General features: G+C 56.9%; 1 protein-coding gene across 3 annotated transcripts in view; it reads right to left on the bottom strand.

Moving 5' to 3' along the window:
• PCDH1 (protocadherin 1) overlaps nt 1-19,385 on the bottom strand; it is a 55,355-nt gene that overhangs the window by 21,606 nt on the left and 14,364 nt on the right. For all 3 annotated transcript variants that reach the window (XM_040077933.2, XM_040077936.2, XM_040077935.1), the window contains exon 4: nt 6,657-6,876. In XM_040077933.2, the coding sequence (XP_039933867.1) occupies nt 6,657-6,876 (220 nt within the window). The remainder of the gene's footprint in view (nt 1-6,656; nt 6,877-19,385) is intronic.

Here is a 19,385-nt window from a genome sequence, read left to right as displayed (position 1 = left end):
AGAGCGAAAGGGCATTTGTGGATTTCCACCGGCTTGCCACAGACAGCAAGAGGGAATGGAAGAGATCCCAGCCCAGCCTAGATCACAAGAACCAGCAGAAAACTCCCAAAATACAATCCCGAATACAGCAGGCACACACAGAGCCACGGGGACCTAGATATTCCCCAAGAGAAGGCACCTTCCCGCTGAAGTACGGGGTTTTTGTCTCTTGGGCGTTGACTCTGAGTGACTGCACTGCCTGCACCTTTCACAATCACGCCACGTGGGCTGAGGGACAGAAAGGGGGGGAAAAAGCAACCAGAATCCAACAGGGAAATTTGGGTTCTTCAAATAACTCCTCTAAAGATGTCCAGGATCTGCCAAGGATCTTCGGAGAACTCCAGGACAACTTTATGTGTGTGCTACCACATAATGCTGTGAGGCGAGAGAGGCAGATAAATTATTACAGCTATTTTGGACAATGTCTGAAGCGAGGAGCAGCCTTCTTAGAAGGTCCTGAGAGGACTAAAGGCGCTCTCTGGAGCTGGGAGCAATGTGCTTGCTCCTGGCGCAGGGGAGCAGCCGTCCCCCGTTTACCCCGGGCTCCCGAGGACATTTGAGGAGGGTGACCTGGCTGGCGTGGCAGGACAACTGCCCTGCCCTGAGCAGCTCTGGCGTAAGAGTTTGCCCAGACACAGCTGCTGGAAAACACGGGAAACAAGGAAATAGGGCTGGAATTACAGCTCGGGCAGAAATGTTGAAACTGGGATGGGGTAATCCAGGGCCATTTGCAATCTGCTGGATGTTGTCTGCCCTGATAAAAATCTTTTCCCAGCGGTGATTAGGCAAACCAGGAGCCAGTTGTGGGGATGAACCAACACGAAGTGTGGAAAGGAGTGAAGCTCCCGATTTCTTCTGAAGAAATGCGGGTGCTGAGGATCACTGAGGGACTCAGAGAGGATTTCCAGAGGCAGATGACAAGAAAACGTGATCACAGAGAGCGTGGGCACCCTAAACACGGACAGGAGCAGGAACTGCTGCAGGACAAAAGGAGTTCCAGCCCTGAAGCGTTAAAAAGGGCTGAAGATCAGCTACAAAAACCCCAAACCCACAATGTCTCAGCCAGAGAGGAGTCCAAGCAGCAGCCAGAGCTCAGCTGGGCAGATGTGTGACCTGCTGGATCCCAGTCAGCAAAGACCAGGAACGGCATGGATCTAGCTGGAATCCCACATCCCAGACAAAGCCCACTCCAAAGCATTCCTCAGCCTCTGCAACAAAGCAGAAGTGCTGCACGGTATATTTGAAATAAAAAAAACAAAAAACAGCTCCACAGACTGCAAATGTGCCTGGAACTCTTTCTGCAAGACAAAAGGGACATTTAAAGATAATGTAGGAAAAAGAGAATAGGTTTTAAGATCTAGAGTCTCTGTGCCAGGGAAGGAGACAGAATGTAATTTTTTTGTCCCATCTGTTGGCTGTGAGGAATTGAACAACAATCGCAGTGAGAACCTTAAAAAGCAGCTCATGACTGGCACTAAAGCAGAGGCAGGAGGCAGTGATTGCCCAGGGCTGCAAATCCATCCTGGTGGTGAGCAGGAAAAGAGGACGGTTGGTTCGGGAATACTCTGAGCCATCCACCTCCTCAAGGAGCTCAGAGCTGTGGGTGCTCAGCATTGAGGAAACTCCAGGGAGAGCTCAGAGCCCCTCCAGGGTCTGAAGGGGCTCCAGGAGAGCTGGAGAGGGGCTGGGGACAAGGGCTGGAGGGACAGGACACAGGGAATGGCTCCCACTGCCAGAGGGCAGGGATGGATGGGAGATTGGGCAGGAATTGTTCCCTGGCAGGGTGGGCAGGGCCTGGCACAGGGTGCCCAGAGCAGCTGTGGCTGCCCCTGGATCCCTGGCAGCGCCCAAGGCCAGGCTGGAGCACCTTGGGATAGGGAATGCTGTCCTTCCCGTGGCAGGGACTGGAGGGGTTTTAAGGTCCTTTCCAAGCCAAACCATTCCACGATCCCACGGCACTGCAGGGTGCACACACAGCCAGGTGCAGCCACGTTTCCGTGCCATGGTCACGCTGTGAACACAAACACTCCCAGACACTTCATCCCTGCACCTGGAGCTGCCGTGGATGTCACCAAGTGCTGCTGGGGGGCTGTGGGACATCACCTGGACACATCCGACCCACCGAAAGCTTGTGGGCAAATTGGAGGCCACGCAGAGAGGAATATGAGCTGAAGGAACGGAAGGCTTGAGCTATAACCAGAAGTTAGCAAAGAGGAGGAGGGAAACTTCTCCCCAGAGTGCCTCTGCAAGGGTTGCCAAAAAGCACCACACACATCCAAGATGTGCCAGATGTTGCTGCTGCCCAGGAACGAGGCTGCAGGTCTGTGGTGGTGGCAGGAGCAGATGGCAGTGGCTGGGAGGAGCGCGAGGAAGGGTGGGAGGAAAGGAAGAGAGACCCAGCTGCCAAAATCTCTTGCCTTGGCTCTGCTCACAGGGAGGGACTTGACTCAGTTTTCTTTCAAAGAGATCTTTAAATGTTGAGTTGCCTGAATGGGATCTCCGAGTACGCACCAGAAGAGGGAATCCTGGTGGTGTGGGACTCAGTGGGAAGAAAAGGGAGGAGCTGAAGCAGAGTTTAAGTGTAGACTGGTGAAACTGGGAGCAGAGAGGGCCTTCCACCGGGAGGGCTCACCTGGGGTCTCACACACTGTGCTAACAAAGAGGGAAATTCCTGAAGGGACGCTCCCCGCAGAAATCACAGGCTGGGATTTCATGGCCCTGTCACACACGGGAGAGACAAGCTGCAGTGCATCCCTCTAAATCTTTGCAGTGCATCCCTCTAAATCCTCCCTGAAACAAAGGGTAACCTGGAGTGGCGGGGTTTTACTGAGCCCAGCAGACAGCCCCGGGAAGCGGCGTCTCCATCCATCCGCTCCAGCTGTGCCGAGGTGTTGGAGGGCCTCGGACAGCACCGGGAAAGGCTGGGCTTGGCAGAGCCCCGGCGATGAACCAGGCAGGAGGGCTTGAAACCAGCTCTGCCACAAAGTCCCAAAGCCAGGTTCTGCTCCCAGCTCGTACATCAGCAGCAGCCTGGGCTCTGGCATCCGGGAGCAGTCGGATTCCTGCCTCTGGAGCACCAGGATCCCGACACGGCAGAGGGAGGAGCTGGGAGCTCATCCAGGGTCACCCAGAGCAAGCAGCCACCTCCGAAAAATGCAAATTGTAATTTTCTATTTCATTCCCCACCTATGGAGGAGCTTCTTCCCTGGAACTGTGAAGATAAACTCATGAACATCTGGGAAGAGCAGATCCTACGGCACGGAGAGCGTTGGCAAAGCTCATGAGGTGTTGTTAATTCCATGCTCCGATCAGGGTTGTAACTGCATGCATTAAAAATGGCATGGGGTCTCCACTTCAAATAACAGCCATAAAACATATTTTGGGGGTGGAAAAACACGAATCAGAAATGCCTCATCCAATAAATCACAATCTCAGATACACAGGGACAGAGGGAAAACAGGCTCGGTGTGACAATTCCTAAATTGCTCATATTCGGTCCCAAAATCCTGTTAAATTCCCTTGATGGCCCATGGAGAGCGACTGGCACTGCCCCATCCAAGCCCTGCGTGCATTATGGCAGGGCAGAGCCTCCACGGAGCACCAGCACTCCCAGGCTCCTTCCAACCAAAGCAAATCTGGGATCCAGGGGGAACAGATATCTTTGGGAAAAGCACCGGGTGACCAAGGTGGGGAACAGCGTGGGGAAATGTTGGGGAGGAAACAGTGGGCAGCGAGGGAAAATAGCAGGGATGACAAACGCCTGGGATGACTGAGGAGCTGCCGCGTCAGCGCCAAGCTCCTGGAGAAGTCTTCACCAGAACCAGCGTAATTCCTCCTGCAAAGGGCCTGGCTCAGCCCCTGCAATACAGCATTTTACTGCAGTCTGCACAGCAGAAAGGGTCCAAAAAAGGAGGACACTGAGATGTGTGTTAATCAAGTGAAGAACCATCTACAAAGAAAAGGCATGGATCTGTCTTCCAGTTGAAAAGCTATAAATAGCCTTGCATACTTGCTTATCAGATTGGTTCGGCTGCAGGGATAATCTCCTGGAGAAAGCAATGGAAGCCCTGTTATGTTGGATATTTATAACCAGATGAAAGCTGAGAAAATGCACAGTCGTGTCAGCCTGGCGCTCGTGCCGAGGGATGGGGGTGCGGGATCCAGCGCGTCTCCACAGTTTAACAGAAGGTCAAGAACGGCTTCGTGTGCCCAGCTTCCCAAAAAGCCAAGATCTGATCTCTTAGAGGGGCTGGTGCTGCTGATGAAGCCAAGGCAAGGACATGGCGGGACAGTCCCCAAAAGGTCGTGATGGTCCCACACCACTGGAGAGCCCTTTGCAGGAGACAAGTCACGATCCTCCTCCGGACAAACGAGGTCTGGTTGGAAGCACAGATGTGGATGTGCCACACCTCGGGCAGGGGATGGAGCAAGCACAGCTCTGGTGAGCTGATCTAACAGCCCCAGGGCCTCCCAGTGCACAATGCACCTGTCCCAGAGCCAGGGCCCCTCACAGACTGCTGAGAGCATCACAACCCTGAGCCCAGCTCCTCAGGTCCCCTCTGAAGTGCCGTGCCAGATTATCTGCAGAGCGCCAGGAACAGCTCGGGATAATGCTGGTGGATTCCCGAGAGCCTTGACCTGCCATGGCCTCTGCACCCAATACAGGTCAGGACAGACGCTGGAGCCACTGGAGCCCGATTCCCAACCACTGCCATGGGAGGGGCACCAAGACAGGACATTCTGGGGGATTGTGGGCTGTGGTCATCCCCCGGAGCCCGCGCAGGGTCTGTGCCACACATGGATCTGGTGGTGGGTGGGCAGGAGGTGATTCCTGCTCTCCTGGGAGGTGAGCGCACACAGGGCACCTTGTGCCCAGACAGGGAGCTGGTTTGTGATGCTGTGGGCAGGGAGCCATTCCTGGGGGCTCCAGGCAGCGTCCCTTGGCCTTCCTCAGCTCTGATCACCCCCACCAGGGACACAACAAACATTCCATGGAATATCCGAAGACATTCCTCTCTGCTCTCCACCTTCCAGGTGCTCCTCTCTCTTCCCTCTTTCCACTTTTAGCCCTGCTCCTTCCTCATCATCTCTGAGTCTCTTGTCACATTCCAGGGTTCAGCCTTTCCTCTTCCAGGTCCACTACCCCCACTACCTCACCGTATCCATTGGTTCATCCAGGGGGCATCTCCTTGCCCACCATCCTTCCAGCCTCTCCTCCAAGTACTCAGGGAAGCCCAGTGCTGTTACCTGCGCCAGGGCTCCAGGAACTGCCCCAAACTGCTCTCCCCAAGTGACTGACTGCCACTTTTGGGGAGAAAGTGATCTGCACAGCACTCGTGGACAGGAGGGTGCAACAGATGGATCTGGGAACTCCACCACACCTTGCTCCAATGGTTGTAACACAGAGAGCTCCAGTGTGACCCCAGGAATAACCTGGGAATTGGGAAGAGATGTTCCACTAGACCTGTCCATTTCCACAACAGAGGGACCCAGCAAGTCTGCAGCTCCCTAAAAACCGGCTGAACACACGCTCAGCCATCTTTCCACCACACACACCTGTCCCGAAGGCAAGGATGCTCCCAGAAACAGGAGGAGACCTCAGCAGAACCCTCTGCCACCTCCTCCTCTTCCCTCCCAGGAGTCTCTTTGACCCCGCCACCTCCACAGCCACCTCCCCTGGGGACACGAGCACAGAAGGCAGCAGGTACAGGAGAGAAGATGTTATGTGCACAGCCAGAGCCAAATCCACGGAAGCAACAGGAGCTGGCCGGAGAAGACAGCTGGGGGGTGGGCTGCAGCCAGGCGGGGCAGCACAGAGGCAGCACAAGCAGCACGACCGCGGGTGCCATCGGGGCGGGGGGAAGCAGCTCTCCGGCGGTGACACCACAGACACCTCCAGGGGTTCTCAGGGAGCGCTGGACCCCGCCGGGAGGTGACCTGAGGGGCACGGTGAAGGACACGTCGCTCTGGGGTGTGCCACCACCACCAGCACGCTCCAAGAGCCTCCACTCCGCAGATCAGCCCAGCCTGTGCCACTAAACCTGCTCTGTCCTCCGACCCCCGGAACCGCCCTTAGCTCCGACCCCAGACACACGTGGGGAGCTCCAGCACACCCCAACCCCCCTGAGGTGGGGGCGGGCACCCCAGGGACCCCTGACTGTGGCACACGAGCTCCCCACAGGCTGGACACAGCCCCTCTGCTCACCCTGTCCTGCCATCTCAGACCATCCTGTCGGTGCTCATTCTGTCTCTGGTCATTCCAAACCCACCTGTCCCTGCCACACCCTCCTGCTTCCTGCCACACCCTCCTGCTTCCTGCCACACCCACCTGTCCTGCTTCCTGCCACACCCACCTCCTGCCACACCCATCTCCTGCCACACCCACCTGTCTCCTTGGCTCTTCCCATCCCACAGCTCGCCCAGACCTCCCCCTCTCCCCTCCCAGCGCTACATGCTGCTCTCTTGCTTGGAGCCTCACCTCTTCTCCATCCTCCCATCCCCACCAAGCCGAGCGTGTCCCAGCCGAGCTCCCATCACCCCCAGCGGGGACATGGATCATGGAGAACCATGGGGCCAGGTCCCAGGGGAGGGGACAGGCGCGAGGGGCGGGCACGTACCGTTCTCAGGGTGCTCCATCTCCCCGATGCTGCCATCGGGCGTGGTACGCTCGTAGTGGTCCTCGGGCAGGGCTAGGGGCCCGATGCGGGGCCCCGACGAAGATTTGCTGCTGGGGGTCTCGGATTCCTCCAGCCCGCTGTCGTAGTAGCTGTGCTGGGAGGGGTCCTGCAGGTCCTGAGCCTGGCTGGCTGCAGAGAACGTCACTCGGCGATGAGGTAACTGCAGACAAGAGAGAAGCTGCTGCATCACCCACCCGGCCGGTGAAGGCAAAGCGTGAGGACACCCAGCCTGACCCCATCCTCAGCCCCCAGAGCCCTCCTGACAGACCCAGCACCAGGCTCCATCCCAGCCAAGAGCTCCCCATCACATGCAGGGACATGCTTTGCACGGTCCCTGTGCTCCCCCCAGCCCATCGCTCCCTCCACGGCTCTGTCCCAGCCTCTTCTGCCACCCAGATGTCCCCTCCCATGGCGGGACAGCTCTGGAAAGGTGCTCCCATCAACACAGCCTCCTGAACCATTGCCCCCACCCTTTACCGGGGTCCCCACTCGGTTCCCGACACAACCCCAGGGCCGCACGTTGCCGAAGCCACCCCAAAGCCTCTCTGATGGCATCACTGCCAACACACAGCCACGGGCGACATCCTCCATCCCTGCCGGCCCTGGCCTGAGCCAGCTCCCATCCTCAGGATTCTCCACCCAGGGTCAGCACCAGCCGCTTTCCTGTGCTCGTTAAGCGTTTCAAAGACCTCACTTCACACTCTCCCTCCCCAGCTCTGCCTCACGCCCGGGAGCAGCTCCCCGCCAGCAGCCATTAAGCCACATCATTATCCCGCTCCAAATCCTTCCACCAAATCCTTCTTTGGCGTGATTACCAAGGAGCGCAGAGGGCAGCCCGAGTTCAAGGGGCAAGAGCGGGGAATGAAACACAACCACCCAGAGCAAGAAAAAGCCACCACAATGTTTCTCCACCAGAAACGCAGGAAGAAGCTCAAGACAGGAATTATTTGATGGGGATCTGAAGGTGATGAGGCGAGAGAGGAGCCAACACATCACTTAGGCTGGATACCTTTTTCTGTGCTGGTGTCTTTACTACAAATCAGTGGCAATCAGGCGTCCCACACACAGCGAGCACCGGCCAGGAAGGGGAAGGAATTGAGACGAACAGAGGGAAGGAACACAGAGGGAGCATTTAGATGAGCTGCTTTAAGGTTGGTTGGACCTGATTAAATTCACCACAGATGCTTAGAGACCTGATTTAAGTAACTTCAGAGCTGTTAGGGCTGCTTTTGGGTTTTTTTTTTCCCCCCAAGACTTTTTTTTTTCTCCTGAAGAATTTGTAGAGAATCAGGGAGCTTCCAGAAGACTGGAAGCGAGCTAAAATAGCGCCTGTCTTTAATGATGAGAAAAAAGAAGAGCTGGAGAATTATAAAACAGTTAGCTTAATTTCAGTTCCTGGAAAAATACTGAAGCAGATAAAAGAACTCTTTGTAAGTACCTACAAGATAACAAGGAAATGAGTAACAGCCACTGTAGGTTTGTCACAAACAAACATGTCAAGCCATTGAACTCCTTCCTTTGAAAAGACAGCAGGCCTCGTGGAGGGAGGAGGAGCAGTAAATGTTCTAGCTCGACTTGGGGAAGTTTTTTTTGACACTGTTTTAGCTGATTTTCTCATAAGTAATGCAAGGAAACAGTGGAGGTGCAGCACAGTACATCCCTGCCTGGGTAATGTGGGTGCAAATCATTTGGAAAATGCTGTTCCCAAAGGAATTATTGCAGACAGCCTTTTCAGCTGGGATCATGGATCAAATTAAAGCTCCAGGTTGTGTCCCGAGTCCCTTGCTGGGCTGTGTTTTCATTAACTGCTGGCATGACAGATGTGGGATGGATCTGCCACTTCTGCACCCTCGTGAGGAGTGATCACAGCCGGGTGAGGATCACAGGCTGGGGACCCGCCCACGCTGCCAACCTCCCACCCAAAAATGCATCAATACTGGGCTGTGTGAAGGGGCTGGGATGTGCCAGCTCTGCTGCGTGCCAGGAGGCTGAGCTGGGCTCCGGTTCTGAGCAGAAGTTCTGCCCCACTTCAGCAGAGAAGAACAGACAAGCAGTTGTTAGAAACCATGACAAAATATTTCAAAGAAAGAGAGAAATTGGTTGAGGGAATAGAAGGTTAAGGGTGACAAAAGCTGGAAAGAAGAGGCCTCTGCTTGGGACCGCTGGCAGATAAGGAGTAACCCTACCTCTAGGGTTAATCACTGTGGCCAAAAACCCACAGCGGCAGCTTTGGCCAAGTGCAACCACAGAATCATGGCACGGTTTGGGTGGGAAGGGCTTTAAAGCTCATCTCATCCCACCCCTGCATGGACAGGCACCTTCCACTGGCCCAGGTGGCTCCAAGCCCCACCCAGCCAGGCCTGGGACACTTCCAGGATGGGGCACAGGGACCCTGTGCCGGTGGGTGCCAGGGCAGAGGGTGCAACCGCTGTCACCAAGGCACAGGAGAGCCCCTCTCGGGAGGGCTCTGGAGGAGCTGGGGACAAGGCAGTGACCCTCTGGAGTCCCCTCCCAGCTCACAGGGACGGGGTAAAGCCTGGCACTGCCCTCCCCCTGCCCACCCCTCCCGAGTTCTGGGCTCCTGCTTTCCCTCCGTGCTCGCACCAGCCCGGGCAGACGAGCCGGGCTGCTCGGGGAGCAGCGATAACGCCAATAAAAACCTCCCAAATCCAGCCCGTGACAGCACCACCCGCCTCACCAGGGGCTCCATCCCGACAGCAGCGCTTTTACCTGAAAAAGGACTCCTCTAAATGCCACCTCCTGCCAGGCAGCCCTCCAAAGGGCTCCTCTCGCTGCTCCCAAGCTGTGTGCCCTGCAGCCCCACGGGCAGCGCGGCACTGGCACGGGGAGTGCCCCCTCCCTCTGTGCCCAGCCCCGGGAAGCTCTTCACCCGCACAGCCCCGCTCTGGAATCATGGAGAGGCACGGAATCGATGTGTCTGGCCCTGCCTGGCAGAAATCGGGTTTGGTGTGACCTTTGTGGGGGAGGTTAGAGAGCTCGGAGCAGGCGGCGGCCTCTGCACAAGGAGCCGCCTGTGCAGTGCAGTCGAGGCACGCCGGAGCCTTCTGTTTGAGGAGCCAAACACAGCAGGTCCAAGCCACAGCCTGCAAACAGCCGATCTCTTTTGGGGCCCTCACTTTGCTCGGCCCAGTTTTGCCCCGTTCCTCATCAGAAGGGACCTTTGCAAGCGCCATCCCACCGGGGCTTCCTCCAGCGCCTTCCTGCCCCTCCAACCCCGCAGGTTTTTCCACCTGAGGTCCGTGCCAGCCCCTTAACCCCGAGCCGCTCATGCAGCGTGACCCTTCAATCCATTTTGAAGTCAGCACTTCCCAGGATATCAGCCAGCATTCCGTTTCTCCACACGCGCTGGGCTGCGTTAAAATGCACTTTGTTTAAATGGGCCCAGTTTACCAAGCAATCTGGATTGCTCTGCATGACTGCTCCGTCCTCAGCACCCTCCCCTGCTCCGCCAATCTCCGTGGCAGCTGCAGGTTCATCAGCAGTGATTTTAGATTTCCTTCCAGACCATTGATTACGGCTCTGAATGGCAGCGGGCACGGCGCCGCTGCCGAGGAGCAGCTCCAGGAGAACCTCGCTCCACGAGGAATCCCAGCCAAGCTTCCCTCCTCTAAGCTCTGGATAAACCAGATCTGCCTCACGGTGCCGTGCTGAGAATCCCAGAATCCCAGGCTGGAAAAGCCCTCCAAGGTCATCGAGCCCAAGCTGTGCCCGATCCCAGCCCAGAGCACCGAGTGCCACATCCAGGTGTTCCTTGGACACCTCCAGGGATGAGGGCTCCAAAGCTCCCTGGGCAGCTCCTCCCAGTCCCTGACCAGCCTTTCCATGGAGAAATTCCTCCTGATATCCAACCTCAGAGCAGCGTTCATGCAAAATAACAACAATGATAACGATAAAACCCCCATTATCAACTGAGCGCATCCATCATTCTCCAGCTGCTCTGCACCCAGCACAAACCAGCTCTTCCTCTCCAGCCGCACAGGAATGCCTGGAGCAGCCCGTGTTCCTCTCGGAGGCCCGGACCATGCCTAAGGAAAGGTTTAAAAGCCGGACCTGTCACGTAAAGCCAGCGCCCAGCGTCCCCTGCCATCAGGCACCGTGACTGACGTCAGTGCTATTTCCATCAGCCATTCCCTGCTTTAGCCATTAATCCAGTTGTTCCCTGGGGCTGCCGAGGACAGTGAGCACTGCACGGCCCCAGCCAGCTCTCCCAGCTGCTCGTGGCATCGCTGCCCTCCCAGCCCTGCCCATCCCGGGCTCCCCAGCTCCACGGACACCGCCGGAGCGGAGACATTCCCACTCTTTGGTACAAATCATTCCAACCAGTTATGTCAAATATTTTGAATGCCTTTGCTGGCTCCCAACACATGGGCAGGTCCCACATCCTACGTTGTTATGCCTCAGCCCAAATTACTCCAACTATTTAGTCAATAGTTTTGCATTTTTCTCCGTAATTAACAATTTTGCAATCTCCACTTGGAGCCGACAGTTCTTGAATTCCACCTCTTCCCGGCGCATTTTTTAAAGCACTTATTGTGTTGACTTTGTAATAATTGATTTTCCCCCAATGTCTTTGGCTTTCCTTGTTAATTTTCTATACTCCAGAACGACTCAGTTCTCCTAATTGCTGTAACTCCCTCCTTTTGCCCCCAGTATTTATTGGTTTCCTATTTCCAACCGCTGCCACTGTGCTGGAATGGGATTTGGGGCAGAGCTGTCTATTTTCTCAGCTGAGAAATTGCGGCTTTGGATAAAAAAAACCTCATTTTCAGGGCTCCCCAGGGCTCGCTGTGATATTCCTGATGGGGACACCTGTGCCAGCCCCACATCTGAGGGACAGGGAGAGCCCCTGTCCCCTTTTCCCGCAGGGATGCTCTGACAGGGATGTTCATCCCCGGGAAATCCTGCAGGTTCCCTGATGCCGCAGCTCAGGGATTTTTCCCACGGAGGAATCATCGGCAGCTCTCCCTCTGATGACCCCCATCTTCTGTGAAGTGCTCTCCTGCCTTTTGAGCCCGTGCCTGCTCCGGCCTCTGCGGATTCCGGCAGCAGTGAACTCCCGGCCCATGTGCTCGCTGCAAAAGCTCTTCCCTTTGCTCCTGCCTCTGCTGCCTGCTCATTTTGCCTTGAACTTCTCCTGCCTGCAGGGTTGTGAGGGAACAGCGGTAATTGCTCCTCGCTCTGCCCCTTTCCAATTCCACAAATCCGGGCTGCATCCTGCTCTGCCAGGTCCTGCTGCAGGCACCAGGCAGGTCCAGCCAGCTCTGCTGCCCTTCCCTCTTCTCCTTCCAGCTCTGCTGCCCTTCCCCGTGCCCTTTCCAGCTCTTCCCAGGTTTCCATCCACAGGGAAGCCAGGCCCAAACCCACAGCTCCAGTTTTGGGGCTCGTCTGGCAGTAGCAGGAGCTGGTTTTGGTGAGGAACTTTTGTGGGCTGTCCCCGACCTGCCCGGTCCTGGCTGCACGTCCCAAACCCCCCAACACCAGCCCCTGACTGTGCTGATTCCTTCTGCCCTGAGGGCACGCTAGGAAAAATTACACTGGGAGAAGTTTCTTCATGGAAAGGGTGGTCAGGCACTGGAAGGAGGGCGGTGGAATCAGCATCCCTGGAGGTGCTCAAGGAACGGCTGGAGGTGGCACTCAGTGCTCCAGGCAGGCATCAGATCTTGATGATCTTTTCCGACCTTAATGATTCCGTGAGGACTCCCACTCACGGATGCTGGATGGGGCCAGGGGTCCCTGCAATCCTCAGCCCCTCTGATCCCTCCTGCCCTTTCCTTCCCTCATTCAAACGTCTCCAGCTTCCACAGGCTGATTCTCCTTGCTAAACCCAGGGGAAACGAACTCAGCCCAAGTGACAGCAGTGCCAGAGGAGGGAACAGGAATTTGGGATGTCACCAAGTCCCCACAAACCCACAGCATCACTGGCTGTGCAGAGGGCAGGGACCGAGCAGGAGAAATTCCATTGTTCACAAAGGAAACCATGAACTCTGCCCTGGGCACCCTTTTCCTGCTGGCAGGGATGGAGGGGAGCTCAATGGGGAAAACCCAGCCCTTGTTAACCGGCTCGCTGCTGATCCCAAAGCGGGATCCGCGGCTCCCGGGCTCCTCTGGCAGCTCCTGCGCCTCCCCACACGCCAGAAGCCTCCTTTCAGGCAGCTGCCAAAGGAGCTGCTTCCCCAAGAGCTGCCACAATGCAGCAACTCACAGGGCCGGGAGTGAAAGGCAATGTCAGAGCCAGCGCCCGGAATATCAAAATAAGTGACAAGGGGGCCATTGTGGCACGGGAGTTACTCAACTTCAGATGGATTCATGAACCCCTCTCCTTTACAAACCAACCTGCAGCGATGCAACATCCCTGGATATGGAGAGAGAGAGAGAGATGAGCCCAGGGACCGGGCTCGGAACCACCCGGAGCCAGCTTTCCATGGGTGGAGGCTTGGGAATTATTTGCTTTTCCTGGCGAGGAGCGGGGCTCCGGTGCAGCGCAGCCTTCGGAGCAGGAGGCTGAGGGGAATATTATGTCCATGGAAACCAGGGCAGGCCTCGAGGAAAGCTGGAGCTGAATTGCCAAAACCACCCAGGGCAATGCTCAAGCTCCAGGAAACAAGACACACACTCAGCTCGTCCCTGAGCCGACCATTTTACAGCTCATCTGGGCCACGAGAGCTTCTGCTGCCCTGCTGGGGTGAGGATGAAGCTGAGACAGCTCCTCCCACCCTTTTCCATGACCCTCCAGCAGCACACTGTGCGGCCACTGCACTGATTTTTGGAGGAGAAGCCCCTAAGAGCCCCCCCTGCTCATTCTGCACTCACCCTGCAGGTGCTGGGAAGAGCTCAGGGGGTTTCCTGGCACAGCAGGTCCCCGAGGGACAAGGGACAAGGCACTGCCCCGGCTTGGTGTCACCTCTGCTCCTGGCCCAGGGGTCCCTCCCTGCCCTGCCAGGGCACCTCCAGGTGTTCAGTTGGTGAAGCAGACCCAGCTGCATTCCCAGGATTGCTCCCTGTTTGCACAACACCCAGGGATTGAGGGAAGGGCTGGTGCCGGGCACGGAGCAGGTCGCAGGGGCTCGGCCTGCCTTGGACAAGGGAGGGAGGTGGATGGACCCCTCTCTAAGCCCAGATGTGGGCGCACACCCGTAGGACCCATCCTTTTATTCAAAACACTCCTTCAGGCCCTCCAAGATTTTGTCCCTGAAGGTGGTGTCTCCCAAAGAACCCTGGCAATCCTGGAGCACAGTTAAAGGCCACATCTGTGACCAGTCTGACCTTACTGGGGTCACCTCCGCCACGGCCACTGGGGTCCCACAGGGCACGTCGGCCATGGGGTGACAGCTTGGGTCCGTGCTGCTCACGGGGTCTCCTGTGGTGGCTGTGGCTGCCCACAAATCCCTGTGTCCGCCCCCAGCTCCCAACAACCCCTCAGCTCTTCCACTGCTGGCAAACCATGGGAGGAATCCACAACCAGAGGAAAAACACACAGGACTCCATGGAATCCCACCTCCCAAAGCCAGGTATTGTCCCAAAAAGCACCTGCTCCCGCTCCTGAGTGGCTGCTCAGCTGACAATTAGCAAGTGCTGACCTTGCAGTCAGCAGAGCCGGTCTCTGAGTCCTGCCGAAATAATGATAGCAGAGCAGCCAGCCTCAAATGGACATCAGCTCCCGAGGCACTATTTAATGAATAAATCCAGGGAAAATGCGGGCTGACTCCACATAGGTGCCCCGAAGCCTCCTGAAATTTGCATGATGCTCAAAGAAGCCGCCAAAGCCCGGTGCCAACCTGCCTGGTCAGATCGAATTTATCTAACTCAGAGCAAGATCTAACGCAATTAGAAACCCATTTAGGCAGCCCGGGGACAGAGCCTGCCTAACCTCAGCCTATCCCAGCGCTGAGCCCATCCAGGAGGTGCCGTTTGGCTTTTCCTTGGGTGAAATGAAGATGGGCAAGGGAAAATACAGAAATAAATCATTGGAAGGGCGAGCGGTAAAATGGAAAGGGGTCATTATCTTTATGGAATGATGTCTAAATCGGCCTGGCCGTGCTGTCCTGGAATGTCTGTCACCATCCCGCTGATAATGGGGCCATTCTGGAGATGGCTGGTGTGGAGTGGAAATTGCCCTGGACGCAGCAGGAGGCCTCATAATCACGTTAAAACCATCTGAAGATCCCAGGGAGAAAAAGCTTCCGGAACCGGGAGCAACACTTGAATAAAACCCTCGAGGAATCCAACAGCTACAGAGTGGGAAAATAATGCTGGGAAAATAATGAGCTAATCTGGCTCCCAGTTGCACCCAGTGGAGCTGACAGGGAGTGTTGAAGGCTCTGGGGAGAGCAGGGGCTCCGAAGCTGTAGACTCAGGACTCTGTTAAAAAAAAGGGAGATAACCAGGAATGCCTCCATGGAAGCCTTTCCACGGAAAACCTGTCAATTTGATGAAACCAGATCATTATTCAAGCGAGCTCCTTGTTTCAGGGTTGGGGCGTGGGGGGAGACCTTTGCTGACACATGAAAATGAAAAAATGATGCTCTTGCAAAGGTACCTTTCACTTCAGGTCTCCAGCCAAGTATTAATTATGGAGCTCAGCTCAAAAAAGGTCAGGCAGAATCATGCCTTTAGAAATTACTAGAAAAAAAAATATTTATATATAATATGTATTCTGATTGACTTGGGAAGTAGGGGGAAGAACTGTCAATTCTCCCTGATTTGCTTTCAAATTGAAAATTTTCCTCTGAGGGCAAACTTGTTTTGCAACCAGCTCGATTTCCACAGGCGAAGGGCAGCAGCTTTTCCTGTTTGCCCATGGAATTGTGCCTGTTCCAGAGGTCTGGGCACCCACACGCTGCAGAGATGGGCAGAGCCCTCACGCTAGTGGTCTGCACCTCCTGATGAACGGCGATACCGGGTGAGACAAACCTTCCCTTGGAGACATCAAACAGGTACGACAAGCCATAGGAAGGCTGCTTAGGGCCACTTATCTTGCCTGCACTGCTCCAATTCCCATTCCCACTGGCACGGGACCCCTGGGATACATGAGCTCCTCATAATCCCAGGATTGCTGTCACATCCTTGACCAAACCAGATCCTGGCTCCAGACAAATTTCCGGCACATTAGCAAAGGTTTTTGAGCTCTCTGGGCAAGAGACACCCTGACAGTCCCTAGCGAACTGTGATCCACTTGAAATCCTTGGAAAGAAAACCACCCAACTCCTCCAGGCACTCGCAGAGCCTGGAATCACAACACGCCAAAAGGTCTTGCCCAGCCTGAATGAGAACGCAGGGCTCTTCAAACATCGAAACGAGAGCTTTGCTTTCCACGGGTCTCGAGTGCTTTTGGTGAACGAGCAGGAGGATGAATGGATGAGCGTGAGAGGAACATCACACACTGCTCCAGCAGGACACTTCCAGCAGGATCTCAGCACAGAGCTCAGCCGCGAGGTGCCCGCAGCAGGGCCAGATCTCTGCCGGAGCCTCCCCGGCAGCTGTTCCCGAGCACCGGGGAGCTGGGAGGATGTGAGAACCAGGCCGTGTGGGAGCAGAATAGCTGCAGGCTTTCAGGTTGCTCGGGCCTTTCAAGATGTCTCCGAGGAGCTGAATCAGGGCACGCTGCTCCGACAGCTCCGGAGCGGGATCAGCTCCCAGGGAGAGAGGTGGGGATTCGCTGCCCTTCCCAAAGGACGGCTCCGAACTTTGATGGAACGTGCCAGGATCCCCGTGCCATGTGCAGATAGGAGATCAGAGCGGGTGTTTTGTAAGCCAGGAGGAGCTCAGAAGGATGTTTACATCCCGGGGAAAGGGCATCTTCAGGGATCTCTGGGCAGGACCCACAAGGCCTGGCTGTGAGCACCAGAAGGATGGAAATGATGGGGTGCTGGAGCTTTCTCCTGCTCTCCTGGCAGGTCACAGCCCATGCTCCCACCACAAACCCACCCACGCTTCCCTGCAAGCAGCCGAAGGGCTGAGGCAGTAAACAGCTTCCACCACACAAGGCATTGATGCAAAACAACCAGGAATGTTTTCTCAGGGATCTGGGGGAGTTGTTTTCTTTCTGGTCCTCCGCCTGACCTCCTCTTCCTCTCTGGAGGGTTGGGTTGGGAATCAGCCTGGGAAAAGAAGCCCTTACTACAGGTAGGATATGGAAACCAGGTCCTCAAGGGTGCAGAGACCTCCAGAAAAGTTCAGAAAGTCAGAGAATAGAATCATGGAATGGTTTGACTTGGAAGGAAGCTTAAAGATCCCATTCCACCCCTGCCATGGCAGGGACACCTCCCACTGTCCCAGGCTGCTCCAAGCCCCAGTGTCCAACCTGGCCTTGGGCACTGCCAGGGATCCAGGGGCAGCCACAGCTGCTCTGGGCACCCTGTGCCAGGCCCTGCCCACCCTGCCAGGGAACAATTCCTGCCCAATCTCCCATCTAAATGTCTCCTCTTTTAGTTTAAAAGAGTTTCCTTTGTCCTATCACTCTCTGCCTGTGTAAAATCTCTCTCCACCTCTTTTGTGGCTCTCCTTGAAGTACAGGAGGGGTCAGGACAAAAGACAAGGTGAAGGAAGGACCCGCTGTGGGGAAGATGAGCGAGTCTGGGTTGCAGGTCCAGAGGTGAAGCCAAGGCTGAGCTTCACCCAGGCTGCACTGGTGGACACTGCAGCCACAGTCAGAGGTGGGTGACAAGAAAAGGGGCGCTGAGATGCCAGGGGTGACCTCCTCACCCCTGCTCAGCCCTCCTGTGCCTCAGCCGAGCTGTCTGTGCTCGCTGGGGTGCTGAAGGATCGGGGCACTGCAGGAAGAGCCTCTTTTGGAGTAATCTCCCCTGACCATCTTGGTTTCTCCCAGGAGCAGAGCTGGGTTGTGCAATGGCAGCACAGCCGTGCCCTGGGGATGGGCCGTGCCCAGGGCTCCTGGCAGATGCTCTCACAGGACAGGGGTGTGGGGATGAGGGCGGAGGGGCAGGAAGGTGATTTGGGCCTGGCACGGGGCTCAGCATTCCAAAGGATGTGCCAACGAACGGGAGATTTGCCAGGGCACCACGGGGGCTGAGTGTCCAACACACCACAAACCACAAAGGGGCTCTTCGGGACCCGCCCTGGCACGGCCCCACACGGGGGGATTCGCTCTGGGGGTCCGGGCTGGCCAGCAGCTCCAGGGACACCAGAGCACAGCAGCCACCCCCTTGCTGTTGTCCCAGGGGTCCCAGGGCAGCCCTCCCCAGCCCTGACACAATTCCAGCCACTCTGTGCCCTTTGCTCCGGGCATTCCTGAGCCCTTGTTCCCTCCACAACACCCTCCCTGGCCTGTCCTACATCCCGCACCCTCTCATTACTGCAACCTCCTTCCTTCCCATCCCAGAACATCCCAGCTCTGTCCTCACCCGGGAACACCCCACCCTCCACCCCCTCCAGCTGCATCCCACCCTCTGTGCCTCACCCCACCCACAGCCCCTGGCTGCTCGGTGGGCTGAGGGGGCACCTGGGGACACGCAGGGACCACGGGGACACGCGGGGACCACCGGGACACACCCTGCCGCTGCCCTGGGTTCCGCCCCAGGATTCGGGTGTCGGGTGAAGCAGCCTGCAGGGCTGGGCCCCGCTCCAGGGAACAGCACTGCAGCTGAGAGCCCGGCCGAGCGGGCAGAGCAGTGCCGGGAATATCAATCAGGGAGGCTTGGAGCGGGCGGCTGCACACACAGCCAGGGCTTTCATCCCCCAGGATCCACAGCTCGGCCCGTCCCTGCGCTGGGAGGGCTCAGCATCCCTCTGTACTGGGGCCAGCACGGTCAGCAGAGACTGGGGAAAGCCAGGGTGAAGGGACAGACCAGGAGAGAGGGTGGAGAGGAGCAGACACAGTTGTGAAAGAAGCGGGAAGATTTTGGGGGGATAAAGGAGGAGTTCCCCTGATCCAAGCTAGGAAAGGCCAACGCTGGCTCCAAGGGCTTCAGGCAGGAGAGAGGCTGAGGATGTGAGAAGGGAGAGGAAGAGCAGGGCAGGGAGGAATGAGAAGCAGGGAGGAATGGCAAGAGGGGAGCTGGGCAGTGCTGTCACGCAGCCCCACGTGGGGAGCCCCAGGCAAGGAGCACAGGCTGGGTGAGCCTTTGGGGGAGAAAGGACGAGGTCCCCAGCTCCGGTGGGGCCAGGGACTGCCAGGCAGGAGAGACCCTGATGGGTTAGGGACAGTAAGTGCCACTATCTCTTTGCAGACACTGCTTACAGAGTGGTCACCTGGCCAAGGCTGCCCACCCCGCTGTCACTGTGTCCACCCCGCTGCCACCCTCCACACAGCACAGCCCCCTCCCCCTGGGGCTGTGCACCCCCTGTGCCACCTCCTACCGCAGTCCAGGCTGCACAGGTCCCACTGCCACTCCCCTGGGGACAGGGGCTGTACCCTGCCCTGTGCCACTTCCCCCCGGGAGACTCCGGCTGCATCCCCCGAATCCCCTACCCCAACACACAGTGTGTCCCTGCCTCCCCTTGTCGCAGACACCGCGCTCCCCCCCGTGCCACCTCCGCTGGCAGTGAGCATCCCGCTGTCACCTCCCACGCAGGGGCGCAGGCTGGGTGCACCCCGCCGTCACCTCCCCCTGCGGCACAGCCTGCGCGCACCCACGCTGCCTCTGGCTGCACATCCAGCCTGTACCGGGGGGTTGCTCTTCTTCCGTGGCT

The sequence above is a fragment of the Hirundo rustica genome, chromosome 14 (assembly GCF_015227805.2).
Source record: "Hirundo rustica isolate bHirRus1 chromosome 14, bHirRus1.pri.v3, whole genome shotgun sequence".
In the NCBI taxonomy this organism is placed as follows: domain Eukaryota; kingdom Metazoa; phylum Chordata; class Aves; order Passeriformes; family Hirundinidae; genus Hirundo; species Hirundo rustica.
Note: the sequence above shows the minus strand (reverse complement) of the source record. Positions and strands in the feature narration are given on the sequence as shown.